Here is an 18,857-nt window from a genome sequence, read left to right as displayed (position 1 = left end):
CATGTGATAATGATCCTAAAAATTCAGCTTTGCATCACAGAAATAAATGATAATTTAAAGTATAATAAATTTTAAAAACAATTATTTTAAATTGTAATAATATATATCACAATATTACATTTTTTTCTGTATTTTTGATCAAATAAATGCAGGCTTGATGAGCAGAAGAAACTTCTTTCAAAACATTAAAAATAGTAATGTTTCCAAACTTTTGGTCTGTACTGTATATATATTCAGCTGAATAATAAATATTATATTATTATCCACGAGAGGGCGATATTCATCCGGGTTTGTCGGGAGCTTGTACTTGTTTTTAAACAAATGACTCCATATCAGAACATTTTGGAAACCTTTTTAGTGACTCTCATTACTGTCCTCAACAAGCATTATATAGGCCTTAACATTATATTATATTATAATACCAGTTTGAGCATATTCAAATATGTAAACATATTAATTCAAATATCGTATAACTTTTTTATTTATTTCTTTCTTTTTATTCTTAGCATGGTATATTTAATAATGAATTATTAATGCAAATTATTAAAAAAGCAAAACATTTAGTAAACACAATGGATTTAAAAGCTCTCATTGGAGGAAAAGGCCATTTATGTTCATTTTATTTATTTTAGTCCAAAATATCCATTTGTTTATAACAAAGGGGGTATACTGATTAATTAATATTTAATTTACAAATTATATAAATTGAAATTGTCCTGGGCAATCACAAACGACGCTGATTAGTAGCCCGAGCAGAAGAAATAAACAAACACCACATGATAACGCCTCCCGCTTACGTTTTTAGCAACAATAATTTTAATTTGATTTGAATAAGAACACCAAAGAATCTTTTATAGACAATGAAATAGTTTAATTTGATTATTATTGTTATGGAACCATACTGGCTGACCACTCATTCAATTTCTATTTTTTCAATAGTTTTTTTTTTTTTTTTTATCTAACTGTTATCAGTCTTTAACAGAACACTGAAGGCTCATGTATGTAAAAATTTACGTTTTTACTAAGTTTTCTGTGGAGTACTAACGGTGAATGGTTTTGTGGTTATGATTGGTTGAACAGGCGCATGCGCACTCGGACGCACAACTCACAACTTGAAGCCAAAAGTTCCGCCGCAGCTCTCAGTGGAGACACGTTCAACTAAATTTGAACACATTAATATGAGGGACGCTCGGGAATATCTTATGATTTCGGAGACATACATCTGCTGAAGGAAGTTTATTATTTCAAATAACGTTAGGACTCTCATTACATTAGAAGGTAAGCCATTTACGATATTTGAAAAAGCGATTAAACAATGATAACGCACTTAATCTCTATTACACCTGAGAGTCGTTTACGCGTTTTAAAGATGATAGAATGATGTTTCTATTCTTGTTTTTTTCTTTTTTTCTTTTGTTTACTTATTCTTTGTCTTCTTTTTCTTACCTTATTATACTCTACAAACGAAATAAATATAAAATAAATTAATGTAACACATTTAATTTATGCATTTGTACAAAATCCCTATTTTTACGTTTATAACAGATTAAATAACGTTAGATCTTGCACTTTTTGGAAGGTAATGCTATTTTAGGGCACTAGCTACAGTAACTTTATCTGTTTGTTTGTTTGTTTGTTAGTTAACTTGATTGTATATTTGTGTTGGAGAATATTACATTTGTTTGTGGATTTGTGGAAACTAAAATTTGCTTTTGGGTGTGACTCTTGGTTGTGTGTGAATGAATCCTAAATCTGACTCTGTGTGCACAATAAAAGGTCTGTCTTACCCTGTTGGAACATTTGCCTTTCACAGTGGGAAAAGGTCAGCTATGACATCAGGGAATTTATTATTATTATTATTATTATTATTATTACTCAAATATAAGACCCCAAATTGGATCACAAAATTTCCAATGCAGGCTTGCAGTGTGGGTCAGATGTTTCTTATCTTGTACTCCACATGTTTCCTTTTATTCATTTAAACAAACCACTGGCAAGCTACAAAATTTCAGAATCAAAGCATTATCAGTGCAGCCATTTGTTTTTGAGATCTTGATGTTTATGTAACTTTGTTGTGAGTGATTGGGGAAAAAAAGGCAACTCTGTCAGCAGTCATGTGATCACATACATCACAGAATACACATATATATGTATATATAAAATAGACAAGAAGTTGTATGTACAGGTGTGCTATAGATGGAATAGAATAGAATAAGATGTTGGGATGGACTAAGATGTAGGATAGTATAAAATAAATTTAATTGGAATCACACATTTTTATTGCACAATGGGGAGAGTTTTTAACTGTTCATGAGGTAGATCGCCTGGGGGAAGAAACTTTTCTTGTGCCTGGCTGTCCTGGTGTTCGGTGCTCAGTAGCGCCGACCAGATGGCAAAAGTTAAAAAATGAGATAGCTTGGATGTGAGGGATCCAGAATGATTTTCTGAGACTTTCCTCACTTTGGATGTATACAGCTCTTGAAGGGTGGGCAGGGGAACACCAACAATTCTTTCAGCAGTCCGAACCATCCTCTGTAGTCTTCTGATATCTGACTTTGTAGCTGAGCCAAACCGGACAGTTATTTAAGTGCATAAGACAGACTTGATGGCTATATATGAAATATATATACTTTTCAATATTATTTATATATAACATTTATTTTTATTTTTGCAGTACATCTTGCTGGTAAAATTAAGAATAGAATATCTTTTTTGTTAAAACTATAAAACAAAGTAGACTTAAACAACTAATATTTTCTGGATTGTTTAAATAATACAACATATTTAGTGTGTGCACATTTGTAATTTGTTTAAAGTTTTATACATTTGGTTGAATGGATTTTTCTCCCCAGTATCAATTGTATTTATAATAATATTAATGACAATGTTAAATCATCCCATATTGAATAAGAACACATTTCTGGATTGGGTCGATTAAGAGCTTTACAGATGGGAATGTGGGTGTACATTAGACATAAATGGTTGGGAAACACTGATGTACGGTGAGTGATGTGTCTCTGGTCTTTATCGGTCGACAGCTCACTCTAGAGGAATGCTGCTATCACGTCTTACCATTAAAGCACTTTATCAAACCAAGGGATACAACATGGGATATGCTTTTACTGTCATTCAGGAACTGAATGTGTAAATCTTAACTTGCACACTCCAACAGCCAGCCAAATTATTATAGCGGATGAGACTTTGCCACTATGAGCTTATTTAATGCTGAAGGCCACATTTGTGTCACATCTGTGTGTTTGAATAGGGTAGCTATAGCTCAGTAGCACGATCTGTCTGAGGGATTGGGTGTATTTGGGACAAGGTCAGCCTGGATAACGGCGTGGGCAGTGGGTTGTTTTCCTTTCAGGCTACCCCCACTCCATCCCCTATCTCCACATCTGGCCAACGTCAGAGTATGTAAATAAATCAAAACGACTTCTACCTTTGTACTCGTAGGCCTGTCTGGGCACCAAGCCAGCCAGTCACGACAGTCCCTCCTACAGTGCTTTGGTTAACAACCCTTTAAGGGAATTTGCAGTCTGCTGATTTATTGTATATTTGCTAGTAAAACACGTGAATTAATTTGAAAGTAATTTGGCTTTGGGGGTGGGGGGGGGACGATATCTGTGTTTAGAGGAAGAGCTGATTGTAAAGTTATGTGAGATGGAGCCCACATCTGGAGGAGTTTTTCAGGAATCTGGGAGAAGGGGGAGGTTCTTGATGGAGCTGGTCATCTGGGTCATGGAGCGATTGGTGCATGGTAAGCATAGGGCCTCTGGCTGAGACAACATTTTTAGTGCTACAGCCATTTAAGTAAACCAGTTGTTTCCCCTCTTTCCGTATGGAAATGCAATTCTGCAGTCCATTTGTGACTGATTTAAAATCTCCTGCGTTTACTACTGGAAAGTATTGTTCAAAAGTTTGCTTGGAGCCAAAGATCACTCCATATTATCACGAGGGGCTCGCTTTATCCATATGATTTTCCATCCAGGTTTTGTGAAATGGAAAATCAAAATATCCATGAAAGGAACCGATCAGAGCTGGTTCTCATCAGAGTGGATGGAAAAAAAATATGTGTGATCATACTTGAGCTTAATTTCTCAGAATGACTAGACCATATTAAACAAAACCATTGGTAAAAATCTGGTGCGACGTATCTGTGTGTCAAAAACTTGATTTTTGATTTCATAATCTTAAACTGGTCAAATTATATCCCATATATAATATAATATAATATAATATAATATAATATAATATAATATAATATAATATAATATAATATAATATAATATAATTATTTATTTATTTTTGCACTTCTAGAGCTGTAATCACAAAAGCAAATATTCACTTTCAGAGTTTCTCCTTGCACTATTGACAGGAGAAACTGACAGATATCCAGGGCTTCCCCCATAGGAAGTGATGCAGGCAGCTGAGTAAATGCAGCTCCTTTTCCTTTCAGGGATGTGGAGAATGTTTCCTTTTAGCCAAAAGTAACTGGAAAAGCCCTGAATTTCAAGCTGAGCGGACCTCCATTTTGGCCAGTGTTTCTACAGGTGGAATCAGATCAAATCCAGTAGATTTTAACTTATTTTAGCACTTTTATTCATCCATCAGTGAGTTTTTTGTGTTGTAGTCCGAAACTTGATTTGGTCATGGGGCTCTAAAACAGCTTTTGTGTGTTTAGAAAAAAGCTACTGTCCACATGATGAATTTTGAGCAAGTGTTGTATACGAAAGGACTCATTGACCATAAACAAACCTCTGCCTGCTCCTCTTGCTACATAAAAACTGTGAAGTGACATGAGGCAGTCTAGCCCTTTCTGCAGTCCTCACTGATCAGATAAGTTCAGAATTGAATAGGTTCCTGTTAGAATGAGAATGTAGCTTGTTTCTGTGCTCTTTCTCTGGGGGTCGGTGGTAAACAGACAAACAAAGACCTCTGTGTTAGTTGTTGAGAGTTCCAGCTCTCTTGCAGTTTGTAACAAAATTAAGTAGGGTAATTTTTTGGAGTGTTTTACCCCACTGTTTTAACTTGTAATTGTGACCAGAAGAGTAATCCTATTCCTATATAATAATGGGTCAGTATGGTTTACTAGCTGTCCACCAAACAACTGAGCTAGTTGTTTGTTTTTATTTCCCCTATTATTTATTCTGTATTGTTTTAGCTTTGATATTTTTAGATAGTTTTCATAGTAAAACTTTAAATTTGTGTCCATTCCCCTTTATAGCACTCCTTCATTGCATTGCATCTTTGTTTTTTGAGATTGCTTGGAGATCACAATGTAATGGAACTATTAGGACTTAAAAGAAAAAATATATTTTGAGACCCGTGTATTCTGTTTTCACATCCCATGTCCTATAAGCCTGAAGTTAACTTATGCCTTTATTAATGTGAACATTTATTAGAATTTGAAACATTATTGTTAAATAAATTTAATGTATTATTACAATTTAAAAGGGACATCGGATGCCCATTTTCCACAAGTCGTTATGATTCTTTAGGGTCTTCATGAAATGTCTGCAACACACTTTGGTTTCGGTGCTTGTCTCTTTAAATGATAATGACTGCTACTGCCCACCCTATCCCTCTCTTCTGTTTTTTGTGAATTCGGTGCCGTGTTACCATCAAAAACAAAACTCATCCACTGTGTCTTCAGTGGCTCTGATGACGGGAGAAAATTAAGAATCTAATGTTCAGTTTTACATTCAACTACAAAACACCTGCATTGCTTATGAGACATTGTTGTCGCTACAGCTGCTCGAGCGCGGAGAAAATAATGGACAGCATACAACTGAGGGTGGAAATATGCTAAGACGGGACAGTCCGTCAGTGGTCGTGGGCAGGGGAAAATAAAAAACAGCTTGATAATTGAGACTGTTTTGGTTTTTTGGTGTTTTTTAAAAAAAGGAGTGAATTGATTTTTATCATAGTAAGGTGGTTGTGTCTACACACTGCTAAGACACATTTATATGCAAACAACTTGTAAAAGTGAATTTGAGTCCGATGTCCCCTTTAAACACTACAAAATATTGTTTAAATTTCCTGCATTAGTGTTAATTATTGTTTATTTCTTTCTATTTGTAGTATCTAAATAACTAAAATATTTCTTAATATTTTGTATTAGGTTATTTTAAAATTTCCATTTTAGTATAGTATTTGTTTTTTTTTATATTTAGTAAATAATTGTAATATTTAACTTTAAGTTGGTTATTTATTTATTTATTTATTTCGCATTTATTTTTGTTTTGACTTTATTTTAACTAACAGAAATTATTTTTAATAGTTTATTTTTAATCACCAATAACAACACTGTCCTGCATACTGTAAGGATTGTTGTATGATTTAAGCACATTTGGGCAGCTGCTTATGCATGTTTTGATGTATTCATAAGTGAGGCATAGCTGATTTTATTATATTTAATTTGCATTGCCAATATACATTAATTTTGAAGTAGATTATTCAACGATCCAACCTCTCGGGTGGAGAAGGGAAGCTTCTGTCAAGCTGTAGGCCAGTGGCACTAACAGACTGGACGTGAAACCTGTGGGCCTTTGTTTTGAAGGTCTGGAATTCCAAGCATTCCAAAGCCCAGTGGAGAAAAATCCCGGGAGAATCGTACCATTATCCCACACACAGGTCCTCCCATTCTGTGTAATGGGACAGAAACGCCTCATATTAGTGCAAGGCAGGAGAGAGAACATTAGATAGATGGAATGCAGGATTTTTCTTTTCTTCTATTTTATTATAATTGTTGTTATCAGATATAGCATATACCAAATAGTATGAGGTATTAACTTTTTAATCATTTTTTTTTTTTATTTTTTTTTTTATAATATTAATAAATTGACAGTAAATAAAAAAGGGTGGTTAATGTATGCAGAGAGAGAGAGAGAGAGAAAGCAGTGTCCTTGCTTACCTTTAAATGCTACATTTGCAGGTTTCACAAAAGGTGATCATGATGTGCGATGCCAGTGAAATGTTGGCAGCTGCTTTGGAGCAGATGGATGGCATCATTGCAGGTACAACTAAATAAATGAAAAATACTATGTACAAAAATAATTCTTTCTCTTATCTTTTTTTTTTTATCATTTGCAGCTTTACTCAGTCATCAACCGAGTAGTCATTTATTTAAAAAATAGACAAATTATTTGAAATACCTTTTAGGGCCAATGCACATACGTACAGTAACCTTGCAAGGAGAATAAATCTGCACTCTTGAGTGTTTCTGCAGATTTGTAAGATCTGAGAGTATGCGTAGTGAGCAACATTACAAGCTTTTTCCATTATTTCAGCACTGATGAAATCTAATGCTTATTCAGTATGCGGCCACAATATTGTCCTTCTCTGGGAACATCAGGGACACATCAGAAAAAATTAAATTCTTTGCCTGGAGCAAGAGTGAGTCTCATGAAGATTATGCTTTTCTATTCACTCTGTAATTATGGCAGTGGACATCCCACTGTTCACATCATCTGACAGTAAGCCATCCGAGCAGTGCTGTCACAGTCATCCAACCTGTGTTTTGTTTTGGAAAGTGCTCAAAGTAGATACAGCAACAAAAAAAGTCACCCAAAAATTCAGTTAAAAATTAAATAATTTCAGTCAGTTCTCACTTTTTTTTTTTTTTTAGGTAATACAACCACACAGTCATGTTCCAAAAATGAAAAAAAAAAAATCACAATAGAAGTAGTCCATCCAGTTTGGGAACTATATTACAATCAATTGAATTGTAAATGGAACCCAACAATTTGACTCATCCCTAAATCCCTTCACTGACCCTCATTCCCGCACTTGCCTCAGGTTCGAAGGCTATGAACTACACCAACGGCCTGTTTGATTGTCAGTCACCAACATCGCCATTCCTAGGCAGCCTTCGGGTGCTGCATCTCTTGGAGGACCTGAGGGCTGCATTGGACCTGATGGATCCCGGGGAAAAGGAAAGTCTACGCAGTCAGGTGTCCGAAACCACAGCTGAGGGTTTGATTGAGTGGCTACAAGGACAACTGGTGGGTTTTCCTCAGATTTTTTATTTTTTTTTAAGGCTATAATAGGAAATATATATATTATTTATATAAGTTTATTTTAGAATAATATTTGCAATTTTGTCTAAGTTTTTTCTTTTTTTTTTTCATACTATGTATATGTCTGCAAGTCTGACATAAGATTTTCTCCCTTTGCATTTTCCATCCTTAACTCCAGTCATGGTTCATCTGGATTAAGCACATTTCAGCTCCCCAGTCACTTTTTCCATATTCAACCTGAAGCATACTTGCTTTGTGAAATTTCCACTCCTGGGCAGCAAAATCTTGCAATGTGAAAACCTTTCACATGCATGTCTTATAGCAAAGTATCATCCGTACAAACCCCACATGACTCACCAATGGCAGCATGTGATTTTATTTTTCGGGTCGCACTGGCGTTTGACTGAATATGGTCATTTCAGTTCATTTCACTGCATTGTTTGACTGTTTAGAGCCTGTAAATGTTTAATGTAGAATGAAAGAACATAACACTTTAAGCATTTGTTTATGTTTCCAGACCAATGGCCATGGATCTGCAGCAGGGGATTTGGTCTACCAGGAGCGACTTTCTCGCTTCGAAAGTGACAAAGAATGTCTAGTGCTCCAGGTGTGTTGTCAAAAACAAGTCAAAAGACTTTATGGATTGTGTGGGATTTTCTTTTCAGATTTAAAGTTGTGTGCCTCTGCTTTCCTATTAGCTGTCAGTCTAAGTTCAGCAATTATAGTTTCTAAATGTCACACATAACACAAATTTGATAACTATCCACTCTGATGATCCCCCAGGTAAGTGTTCTGACAGACCAGGTGGAAGTTCAAGGAGAAAAAATAAGAGACCTAGACTCCAGCCTTGAGGAACACCGCATGAAACTGAATGCTACAGAAGAGTTACTACAACAGGTGTGTGGTCTCTTTTATAAGCTTATTTCCAATAACAGAAGTGCACAGCATTTAAGACACATTGTTGTAAGAGTGGTCAGTATTAATGGAATAGATTCCCTCAAAAAAACAAAAAAAACAAATGTAAATTCTGTGTAGGAGCTGCTAAGCAGGAGTGCTTTAGAGACGGAGAAACTGGAACTGCTGACAGAAGTATCAAGTCTGAAATTAAAGCTAGCTGCTGCAGAAGGGGATTGCGGAGAAAGTGAGGTAAGGACCACATGTTTGCACCATCACTGTGAAATTTCATAGGACACAGAGTCCCACAGGCCTAATAAATTACAGTCTCCCGTCATTAATCAGAACCTTAACAGTGCTCTAAATGCAGAACAGAATGAACTGTACTGACGATCTGAACATGTAATGAAATTAAACCTGGCTATTATGGTTTGACCAACCTGTGGTTTCCATAGTGACATTTATTTCTGCTTAAGCCCCCAGTTTTATCCAGCAGAGGGTGAGAGCAAAATGCTGAGTGCCAGTGCCATTTCCTGCTATAAAGCTTTTTTGCCCTGTTTGAGTCCAGACTACACTGGACCCATTCAGCTGTCTCTCACTTGCATGAGCCCAAAGGGGAGTTTCATTTTCAGAAACCAGAAATCCACGGTGGACCAAAAGAATGGGCTAGGTTTCCTCTGTTTGATGAAAATATAGATGTCATATTAAGTATACTTGTAAGTTATCAGTTTCAGTGTTTTTTCCACTTTGTTAGTGTCCTTGGGGTATTTTTTTGGCCCACTCATTCAACAAAACTCAAAGCATTTAGCATTGCAAGTCCCAAAATTCTTCTTGACTCTTTGACTTATAGATATCATGGTCTGTCTCCTTAGGGTCTTTATCAGGATGTGAAAGACATGCGCCTTCAGTTGACTTCTATGGAGTACGAGAGACAAGAGTATGAGACAAGTCTTAACTCTACCAAAGTACGATTGCCTCATGGTCAGGTGATAATTACACAACATAGGATTAACAGCAGTGAAGTGTAACATCAAGCACTTGTCTATGAATCACTTTACCACATAGAGAAATCCTTGTGTAGTTCACTCTAGCCTTCAAACTAGCCACTGGAATGTGCCAAGCTAATGAGCTTTATCCACATGCTCAAAACTGGACAAATTCACATAGCTGGACAGATTCATGTAAATTTGTCTCTCTTGTCTTGAATGTTTTTTTTTTTTGTTTTTTTTTAATGTATTTCTGCCACTTAGTTTTGTTTCTTACATACTTTGAAACAGCTTTGCACATTATTTTTTTTTAATAATGCTACATTAAATAAGTAAATTTGAGCTAATTAAATTTGGGGTTGGCACATGTTGAGCTTATTTTTAGTTATGGAATGTCCTGGGAGCTGTTAATTATGGTTTTATTGGTCAGGAGGAGCTGATTTCACTACAAAAGCAGTTGGAGGAGGGAGAACATGCACTTAGAAGACTTCAGGACCAGGCCATGCCAGAAGCCCCAAAAACAGAACAGTCACAAAGCAGAGAGAAAGGTACAATACGAACATTCTGCTATTTCAACAATATGCCAAATTCAATGTGAAATGTAACTAGGGGTTTTCAAAATGTAATTTTAATGCAAAATTAAGAAATTCATGAAGTAAGATGAATAATAAATATTTACAGAATGTAATGAACAGAATCTCTCTGTGTGTATATATAGGTGCACTGTAGTATACATATGTGCCTGAGAATGTGAGTTTTGGTTGGGTCTGTTCAAATTTGTTAAATGTAAAAATCCAATGATCAATATTTTTCATGGTATCTTGTGTTTTTGTATCCACTATCATAATTTATGCTGATTTGAATAAATATGGGGTATGAGTGGAAAACATGACTGGTTTTAGACTTTTGGACTCCACTGTGTGCACTATCTAAAGGCAGTCTCGCACAGACACATTTTGCAGTTATTAAATTCCCTATTTAATGCATGACATTTGATTGTGTTAAAGGAGAAACTATCCCAGCACACTGTAAGCTCAAGAAAAACTGTGTTGGAATGTATGAGGTATATGATGGTTTGTATTACACGTCTAGACATGCTTTTTGATTGATGGTGACCTGATTTTGGCTGCAGACTCCCCTGTTTTTATAACTCAGATTTGCTAGATGTGCTTGTATTCTCTCACAATATTTATTCTTGACTGCAAATCATCTTTACTTCCAGCATGATGGGTATGCAGTTTCTGGTGTTTATTTTAGTGATGCCAGAGACATAAAAATGTTGTCAAGGGGCTCAAGTCTTATTCTGAAATGTTTAACATGTTTAAGATGTTATTTCTGGAGTTGTTTTTGTGTGTTTAGATTTGGAGGTGCAGAGAATGAGGAGAGCTGTTGAGTCTTTGAAGGCAGCTAATGAAGAGAAGGTAAACAATATGATGTCCTGCTATTATGCTGAGACGACACATTATTTCACAGACTGTAGTTTCTAATTAAACCATCTCCACAGTCTTTCCAATTAAACAGTCTTTGGCTAAATGTATGAATGTACAGTAGAAGTAGGTAGATTATATACAGAACCAGCCAAAATGATTTTTTAATACAAGTTAATACTTCTATTCAGCAAGTATGCATAAAATTTATCAAAATCTTTCAAAAATTGATTTCAAATAAAAGCTGTTCTTTCGGTGTAAATGTAATATTTTACAATATTAGTGTTTTTGTGTTGTGTTTGTGTGTGTATGTATGTGTATATATATATATATATATATATATATATATATATATATATATATATATATATATATATATATATATATATATATATATATATATATATATAATATTATAAAAAATTATTAAAGTGTAATTTAATTCTAGATTTGTATTTCATTTGATATTTAATTTGACATTTGTTTTAATCTGAAACGTTTTAGGATTTGAAAATAAAAGAGCTGCAGCAGTCTCTGATCTGTTACAAGCGAGTTCAGGATGTGGTGACGTCTGTGCAGGCATCAAAAGGTACACTTATGTTTTTCTTTTGTTTATATATTATTTCATTTTGAAAAAAAATATGCTCATATTACAATGGCACCATATAAACAATTAAAAACAATATCTACTTGACATGAAATTGAAACCTGCTGACTTTTAAACCTCTGAGAATAAGTATAGAAGCCTTTCTGTTTCTTCAAGTTCTGCTATAATGTAAAGCCATTGATCTTTAGTAGGTGAATCTCCTGTTACCATTTACTAGTAACTTGATGTTAGTAATATTTGAAATGACATTCATTGCTTAATCAGTACCACTTGTGTCTGTTCTTCCTGGTGTCTTTATGACATTTAGGGATCTGAAGAATATTTCCAAGAAAGCTTTTGTCCACATCCCAGTCTAATAGCTTGGCTGATTTATCCTGTCTTATGACTTGTGCTGTTTTCCCAGACAAACCCAAGGCCGAGGATGCAAGAGAAGGGCTGTGTGACACCGAGATGGTCTCCACAGGAGGCACAGAGGAAACTGATGAAGTATGAAGGGTCTTACACACACTCATGGTTTATGTACACAGGATGTTCCTCAGACTTCCTTTTAGACCCCCTCCTTGCAGTACTTTCATTGTGTTGGTCTGACAGAGAATAACAATTTAACCATAACACTTTTTTTTTTTAATACGTGTAACGTCAAATGTGTTTTTGTTTGGGAGCAGCATCCTGTGATTTCAGACCGGTCACTGCCTGCTCTTCTTGTCCATTGAAATCTGACTCCTCAGGGAAAATACTTTTCTCACTGCTGTTCTCTTGCATACTCGCATCCATCAGTGTTGTTGTTGTTTCTCATACAGCCTCAACTCATTCCATGTTCAGAGCTGCTCCCTGAAGTGACCTCACACAAACCTGCAGCTGAGACCACTGACAGGTCTGTTTACTTACTGTAGACATTTGTTATTTAAACTGTGTTCATACAAAGATACATTGATATTCAAGTATGTTTCATTATTGGAAAAAAAAGTACAGATTGGAAAAAAAAAGATAAAAACTATGTTCAAAGCTGTATTAATTTTCAGGCACTTTCCATGAGTAGTATACAAAATAGGGCTTAAAAATGTAATAATTTTTTTAAAAAAAAATCTGAATGTAAGAAAATTAAGGTAAATGCAAGAATTTTATAAAAATTGCACTTTTATTATAAATTATTAAATTTGTGACCGATTTGATTTCTTCCATTTTGCTTTTTCAGTGTCTCTGAAGTACAACAGCCTGAAAGGACTCGTTTGACAAGCAATAATGAGGTACCAACTTAATCTATATGAGAAATTATGAACTACGTCAATAAGGTCCTGTAAAAAAGTTGGAGATTTGCATATTTGGCTTTCTGGCACCTCCTGTTGGTTAAAAACTCCACTTGTACACAATAATGCCACTGTTCTCCTGTACAATGGCTTCCCTTACAGCATCTTACATCACCCTATCCAGCACACTATCCTAGTTCATTGTAAAATTAGATCAACATGAGCCTGACAAAAAGCTATATTTACAATAAAAAGGCTGCATTGCTGCACTGGGCACTTTTTTTTAATAAATGATGCTGATTACTAAGCATCTAATTTGTTTTTAGTTAGAACTTGAGAGGTTTTTAGAGGAAATCATTTCGCAAAACAAAAAGTGCAATATCTTAACCCAAACCAGCAAACTTGCTTGTTATATTTTAGGATGAAGCCAGTAAAAATGGAGGCTCTCCGTCCGTCTCCCCGACTCAGCCCAGCTCAGGGGGCAATGAGAGTTTTGGCTCTAAAAAAACACGCTCCTCTTTTGGACGTGGCTTTTTCAAGATCAGAGGCAACAAGATGACAAGCAGCGCTCCCGATCTGGGTGAGTCAGGCCAGACACTGTAAAACATTTTGTAAGCATTTTTCTTTTAAAATGGATATATATTTATAACTTTTTTTTCACATTACAGTTGGCTTCTGAGATAAAGTATGCACATTTCTTGGCAATTTGTTGTAAGATTCACCTTATTGATGGGTTGTTGGTTATATATTGGCAGTGGAAGGAGAGCGTAAGGGAGCGGAGCACTTGGATTTGGCCGGAGTGCAAACTCAGAAGACAAAAGCATTAGAGACACACTCACCTGAAGGGAAGAAGAAATCGAAGGGGATCATGAAGTTATTTGGAAGGTCTTTTTAGTGTTTCTTGATATGTTAATAAGTTTCAGTGGTTATTAAGATGAAGATATGAACTTTTATAGATATGTATAATCCTAAATTAGGATGAAGAGAAGTCAGTCCACCTCCTCTGACCTGGACGATTCTCTAGAGTCAGAGTTTAGGAGAGGGGGAGTCCGAGCCACAGCGGGACCCAGACTGGGCTGGTCACGTGATCTGCAGCGAAGCAATAACAAGTACATGCAGTTTGTTTATTAAGAGTACTTTCTTTGTTTCTCCCCCAAGCATTGAAAAATGTAATGTTGTTAATGTCTCTGTCAGCGAGCTGGACAGCCCATTTTCAAGATGGAGTAAAGAGCAAGTGTGCGAGTGGCTGCAGAACCATGATCTGGGCTTGTATGTAAATCAGGCTAAGCAATGGATCAGCTCTGGACAGACATTATTGAAGGCATCTCCGCATGAATTGGAAAAGGTCTCCTGAACTGCCCCACATTTTCAAATTTGTGTAACACATCATGTTGAAAAGGCTACACAAGGCTCTTCTTATCTGTATAGACTATATAAAATGTGATTTTTTTATGTGCTGTAAGATAGTTCTCTCTGCGCTTCAGGAAATGGGCATCAGGCATCCTCTACATAGAAAGAAACTGCAGCTGGCTCTTCAGTCGCTGGGCTCAGAGGAGAAAGATGCCATGGGTAAACTGGACTACAACTGGGTTACTCGTAAGTAACAATCTTATTTATTTAAAAAAAAATAATAAAAAATTAGGTCAGATGTCTGAATATAGTTGATTACGAATGTTATGACTAGTAGGACTGATAGACCTAGTAATAGGGATGCACTAATAACATTTTATTAAAGAGTGCAAATACCAATAGGCTTATTGTAATTATCTCAAAGGATGGCTGGATGACATCGGCTTACCTCAGTATAAATCTCAGTTTGACGAGGGCAGAGTGGATGGGCGCATGCTTCACTATATGACTCTGGTAGGTATCTAATAAATAAATCCTAATATTATTACAATTTAAATATTACAGTGCCTTTTAATATATTTTAAAATATAATGTATTCCTATAATGGAAATGCTAAATTTTGAGCAACAATTATTCAAGTCTTCAGTGTCGCATGATCCTTCAGAAATCATTCCAATATGCTGATTTGGTTTTCAAGAAACTTCTAAATATTCTTGTTGAAAACACAATTCTAAGGTTGATGTTTCCACATCTTTTTTGTTAGGATGACCTGTTGGGACTGAAAGTGGGCAGTGTGCTTCACCATCTCAGTATTAAGAGGGCCATTCAGGTGCTACGTATCAACTGCTATGACCCCAACTGCCTCCGCCGCCGACCGATTGAGGTAGCACAACCTGTCATTATGCTACCACACTTAACTCCATTCACTTTAAAAAAAAGACTTTAATCTTTGCTTTATTTTTCCCTTTTGATCAGAACAATCCCACACCAGCAGAAATCTGCCAATGGACCAATCACAGAGTGATGGAGTGGCTTCGTTCAGTGGATCTAGCAGAGTACGCACCCAACCTGAGAGGAAGTGGAGTCCACGGAGGCCTAATGGTACATGCAGTGGGGCAGGAAATATCATGACTTTCAAATTCACAATGCTTTTACAAATTTTTTTTTTTTTTACTTGCCTTTCTCAGGTTTTAGAGCCTCGCTTCAATGTTGAGACAATGGCTCTGCTTCTTAACATCCCTCCAAATAAAACTCTGTTGAGACGTCACCTTGCAAACAACTTCCATCTTCTGATTGGCTCAGAGGCACAAAGGCTGAAGCAGGAGTATCTCGAAAACCCAGATTACACTGTCCTGACAGCCACAGCCAAAGTTAAGGCAAGTAACTGTGTAAAACGTCGCCTGTGGGACCTTGAATGTCACTAATGTGTGGAATACAACAGTAAACAGCTGTTTATTAACTTAATAACAGCATGCTGATAAAAGTTTTACCTGTCCTTTACCATCCTCTCCTCCTTTTAGCCAAGACGTCTGTCGTTTGGAAGTTTTGGTACACTGAGGAGGAAGCGACAGGAGGAGATGGAGGAGTATGTTTGCCCCATGGATGTGCAGATGCCTCAGAGCAGCAGTTTCCATAAAGGCCTTTGCATATATGAGGACAGCTTGGATCAGCTGGAGCAGGTACAGACAGTTCTACAGACTGGGATGCAATGCAGCTAAATTGTGAATCATATCTAAATTGTCAGTTTTTAATGTTTTCTGGTCATAGTTGGATGTTATTGTTAAATTGTTTATGATGTTGTTGTTCTCTGTGCAGATGGAGGACTCTGAGGGCACAGTGCAACAGATCGGCGCATTCTCAGAGGGAATCAACAACCTGACTGTAAGACAGCCACATAATATTCCTGCTGTACTGTATCTGCCGTGGTCTTTCTTGTCCTTACCTCAGCTTCTCCTGTGTTCTCCAGAGCATGCTAAAAGAGGATGAGTTCTTCAGGGAAGCGTCCTCGCGTTCACCTGAAACCAGTGCCACAGATGTCGACTAAGACATTTAAACATGACAATCATCACTTAAGTCTGCAACTGTGAAATTGGAGAAACTGAAAGTCACTGTGATTTTACAATGAAAGCAAGAAGCGCCACTCACAGTGAAACACCGTACATGCCATAACATTAATTCAATGAAATGTTATTTATTCATTTAGGATTTGCAGTATATACAGTAACTGAAACCGTATTTATAAGAGTTTGCACCAGGCTAAAACCAAAGATGACAAATCAAAATAACAGTTCTTTAATGTTTTTCTTCTATACTCCAGGCTATTCTTGTGTGACCATTTGCTGCATGTTTATCATCTTTTTTTAATGGTTGGATGTTTACGTAATTTTGTTGGGAGGGAAAATTGTTCATTTTGCGTGTGAAGTCTTGATATTGTTATACTATAACCATATCAGTGAATACCATGTACAATGTACTGTTTTATGCATGTGTAAGTCAAAGAAATTCAATTAAAACTTTTTTTTTTCAAATCCAGTCTCTGTTTTTAGACAACGCATATTAGTTTGTCTTAGGTTTATTCAAATGGAAGATTATTATCATCTGTGAATCTATAAAAAATGGCTAATGCAGCTGCTCACCATCCTGCAAAGTGATTCATGTTCATGAAACTGACAAAACTTAAAAAAAAAAAAAAAAAAAAAACTTCATTACAACAGAAGAAATGAGACAACAACAACAAAAAAAATCCCTTACTCTTTAAAGTTCCCACAAGAAAGGCAGAAAACTTTCAAAAACAAAAGTTTCAGGCTTATTGGCATAAGGTTTTGTATGCAACAAGCTGCTATATCTGGGGTAGTACAGAAAAATATGTGAAACTGTCAAACCTGTTTAAGACTACAATCCATTCTCCAACCCATTTGTCCTGCATAGGGTCACCTGAGAAAAAAAATGGTTGCACAGAAAAAGTAGGAACCAGATGCTTTTACCAACCTTTAAGCTGTTCACAAAATGTTCACGTTTAAAATGGCATTGGCATCTCAACACAGTGGGTCAAGATAAGCTGCTGAAGTTAAAATGAAAAGTTGAATTGGATAAAGTTTTGCATTGTATTCATGGAATCCTGAGTTTAAATTTCACTATTGCTCACTTTGTTCCTAATTGTTTTGGTGTTGTATAACCAAAGAAGTGGCTCAAACACCAGCAGTAAACATAAAAGTCATGTTGGGCCAGTGGCTAAATGCACGTCCTCTTCTGTTGAACCCGTGATCATAGCATGGGTTCGAATCTCACCTCAGCTTTCTAATGTTACTCTTTAATTGGAAAATCAGCGGCCACATGCAGGTGAATAATGAAATACAAGTTCCTTCACATGTTCAGACAAGAGATCTGTGGCTCACAGGTAAGAGCGCTGCCTCATGGTTCAGAGGTTGCTGGTTCGATCCCAGCCAGATCTCCGCGATATGAGTGAGTGTTGTGTGAATGAAGGGATGGGGACGATTCGGGTCCCCCCCGAGCTCCGGCACAATGTCCAGCAGGGGTTATACTTCTTGACAGAAAAAAATAATAATTTAGCTGTATAAATTTTCAGCTCCGCCGTCCCTTCCCCACCTGTTTAGGTTACCATCATTTACTTTCTAGAGGAGTAACCCTCCAAAAAGAAAATGATGGTAACCTACATGTTTAGTACACAACAAAACAAAAGTTAGAAGTCTTACCTGTCCACGAGCAGATGTCCTTCATTACAGTGAAAGTCTGTCCACACGTCCCAGAGCTCTGCTTCTGTTCAAATACATCCCTTAATCTGTAGAGAAAAACAGAGATAAACACAGACATTACTTTATATAGTACATCTAAACCATCAGAATTTACACTGAGTATATATAATAGTACATAAAAACATAGGCATGTAAACAACTGCCTCAATACATACTTAGTTGTCAGCAAGAGGCCGATTTAAACAAGTTTTTACGTTTAAAAATCCAACAACAACACATCAACAAATCCACGCGTGTTTGTGTTTTAGTGTCCGCGTGGAGACACATTAAAAACAACACACGAAATTCATCATAACATAAATCATAACATAAAACAGGCAGCGGAGCACAGCTACAACATATCAGAGGAAATAATGACACATCAAAACTGAAATACTTGGCTATTAAAGTAAATAACGACGTAAGTGCAAAGAGTAAGTAACGTTACTTCAGTGTTTAGTGCGAGAGAAAAGCACCGCATGTGTGGAGTTACTTACAGTGTCTCTCGATTCCTGCACTTTATCGCAGCGGGTGTCGGTTTTGTTTGTTCATGTGCTGGAATATGTGCTGTTT

General features: G+C 36.3%; 1 protein-coding gene and 1 long non-coding RNA gene across 3 annotated transcripts; one reads left to right on the top strand and one right to left on the bottom strand.

The window, feature by feature from the left end:
* Positions 1 to 1,102: 1,102 nt before the first annotated feature.
* Positions 1,103 to 17,243, top strand: LOC109075993 (liprin-beta-1-like). 2 transcript variants are annotated; one of them, XM_042748900.1, is made up of 25 exons: positions 1,103 to 1,278; positions 6,938 to 7,019; positions 7,801 to 8,006; positions 8,539 to 8,628; positions 8,805 to 8,918; positions 9,057 to 9,167; positions 9,788 to 9,901; positions 10,332 to 10,449; positions 11,261 to 11,322; positions 11,833 to 11,917; positions 12,339 to 12,421; positions 12,736 to 12,809; positions 13,131 to 13,182; positions 13,603 to 13,762; positions 13,938 to 14,067; positions 14,160 to 14,291; positions 14,377 to 14,527; positions 14,667 to 14,778; positions 14,957 to 15,045; positions 15,296 to 15,415; positions 15,508 to 15,633; positions 15,720 to 15,908; positions 16,053 to 16,211; positions 16,348 to 16,413; positions 16,499 to 17,243. In XM_042748900.1, the coding sequence occupies exons 2-25, from the start codon at positions 6,956 to 6,958 to the stop codon at positions 16,574 to 16,576; spliced, it is 2,685 nt and encodes an 894-aa protein (XP_042604834.1). In that variant the 5' UTR covers positions 1,103 to 1,278; positions 6,938 to 6,955; the 3' UTR covers positions 16,577 to 17,243. The 2 variants fall into 2 exon arrangements, with proteins under 2 accessions (XP_042604834.1, XP_042604840.1); XM_042748906.1 differs by having other exon boundaries at positions 1,104 to 1,278; positions 9,788 to 9,880.
* Positions 12,728 to 18,857, bottom strand: LOC109076052. Its single transcript, XR_006157960.1, has 4 exons — positions 18,782 to 18,857; positions 18,246 to 18,331; positions 13,905 to 18,076; positions 12,728 to 13,779 (listed from the first exon to the last, which is right to left on the bottom strand). It is a non-coding gene; the product is annotated as an uncharacterized LOC109076052 (long non-coding RNA).

Source organism: Cyprinus carpio, chromosome A4 (assembly GCF_018340385.1).
Source record: "Cyprinus carpio isolate SPL01 chromosome A4, ASM1834038v1, whole genome shotgun sequence".
Classification (NCBI taxonomy): Eukaryota; Metazoa; Chordata; class Actinopteri; order Cypriniformes; family Cyprinidae; genus Cyprinus; species Cyprinus carpio.
Note: the sequence above shows the minus strand (reverse complement) of the source record. Positions and strands in the feature narration are given on the sequence as shown.

Bases quoted from the DNA above. Each gene is read 5' to 3' on its own strand.
- LOC109075993 (XM_042748900.1), top strand. From the start codon at position 6,956: ATGATGTGCGATGCCAGTGAAATGTTGGCAGCTGCTTTGGAGCAGATG. The intron at 8,007-8,538 runs GTGGGTTTTCCT...TTATGTTTCCAG, and splicing joins AGTGGCTACAAGGACAACTG to ACCAATGGCCATGGATCTGC. The intron at 12,810-13,130 runs GTCTGTTTACTT...TTGCTTTTTCAG, and splicing joins GCAGCTGAGACCACTGACAG to TGTCTCTGAAGTACAACAGC.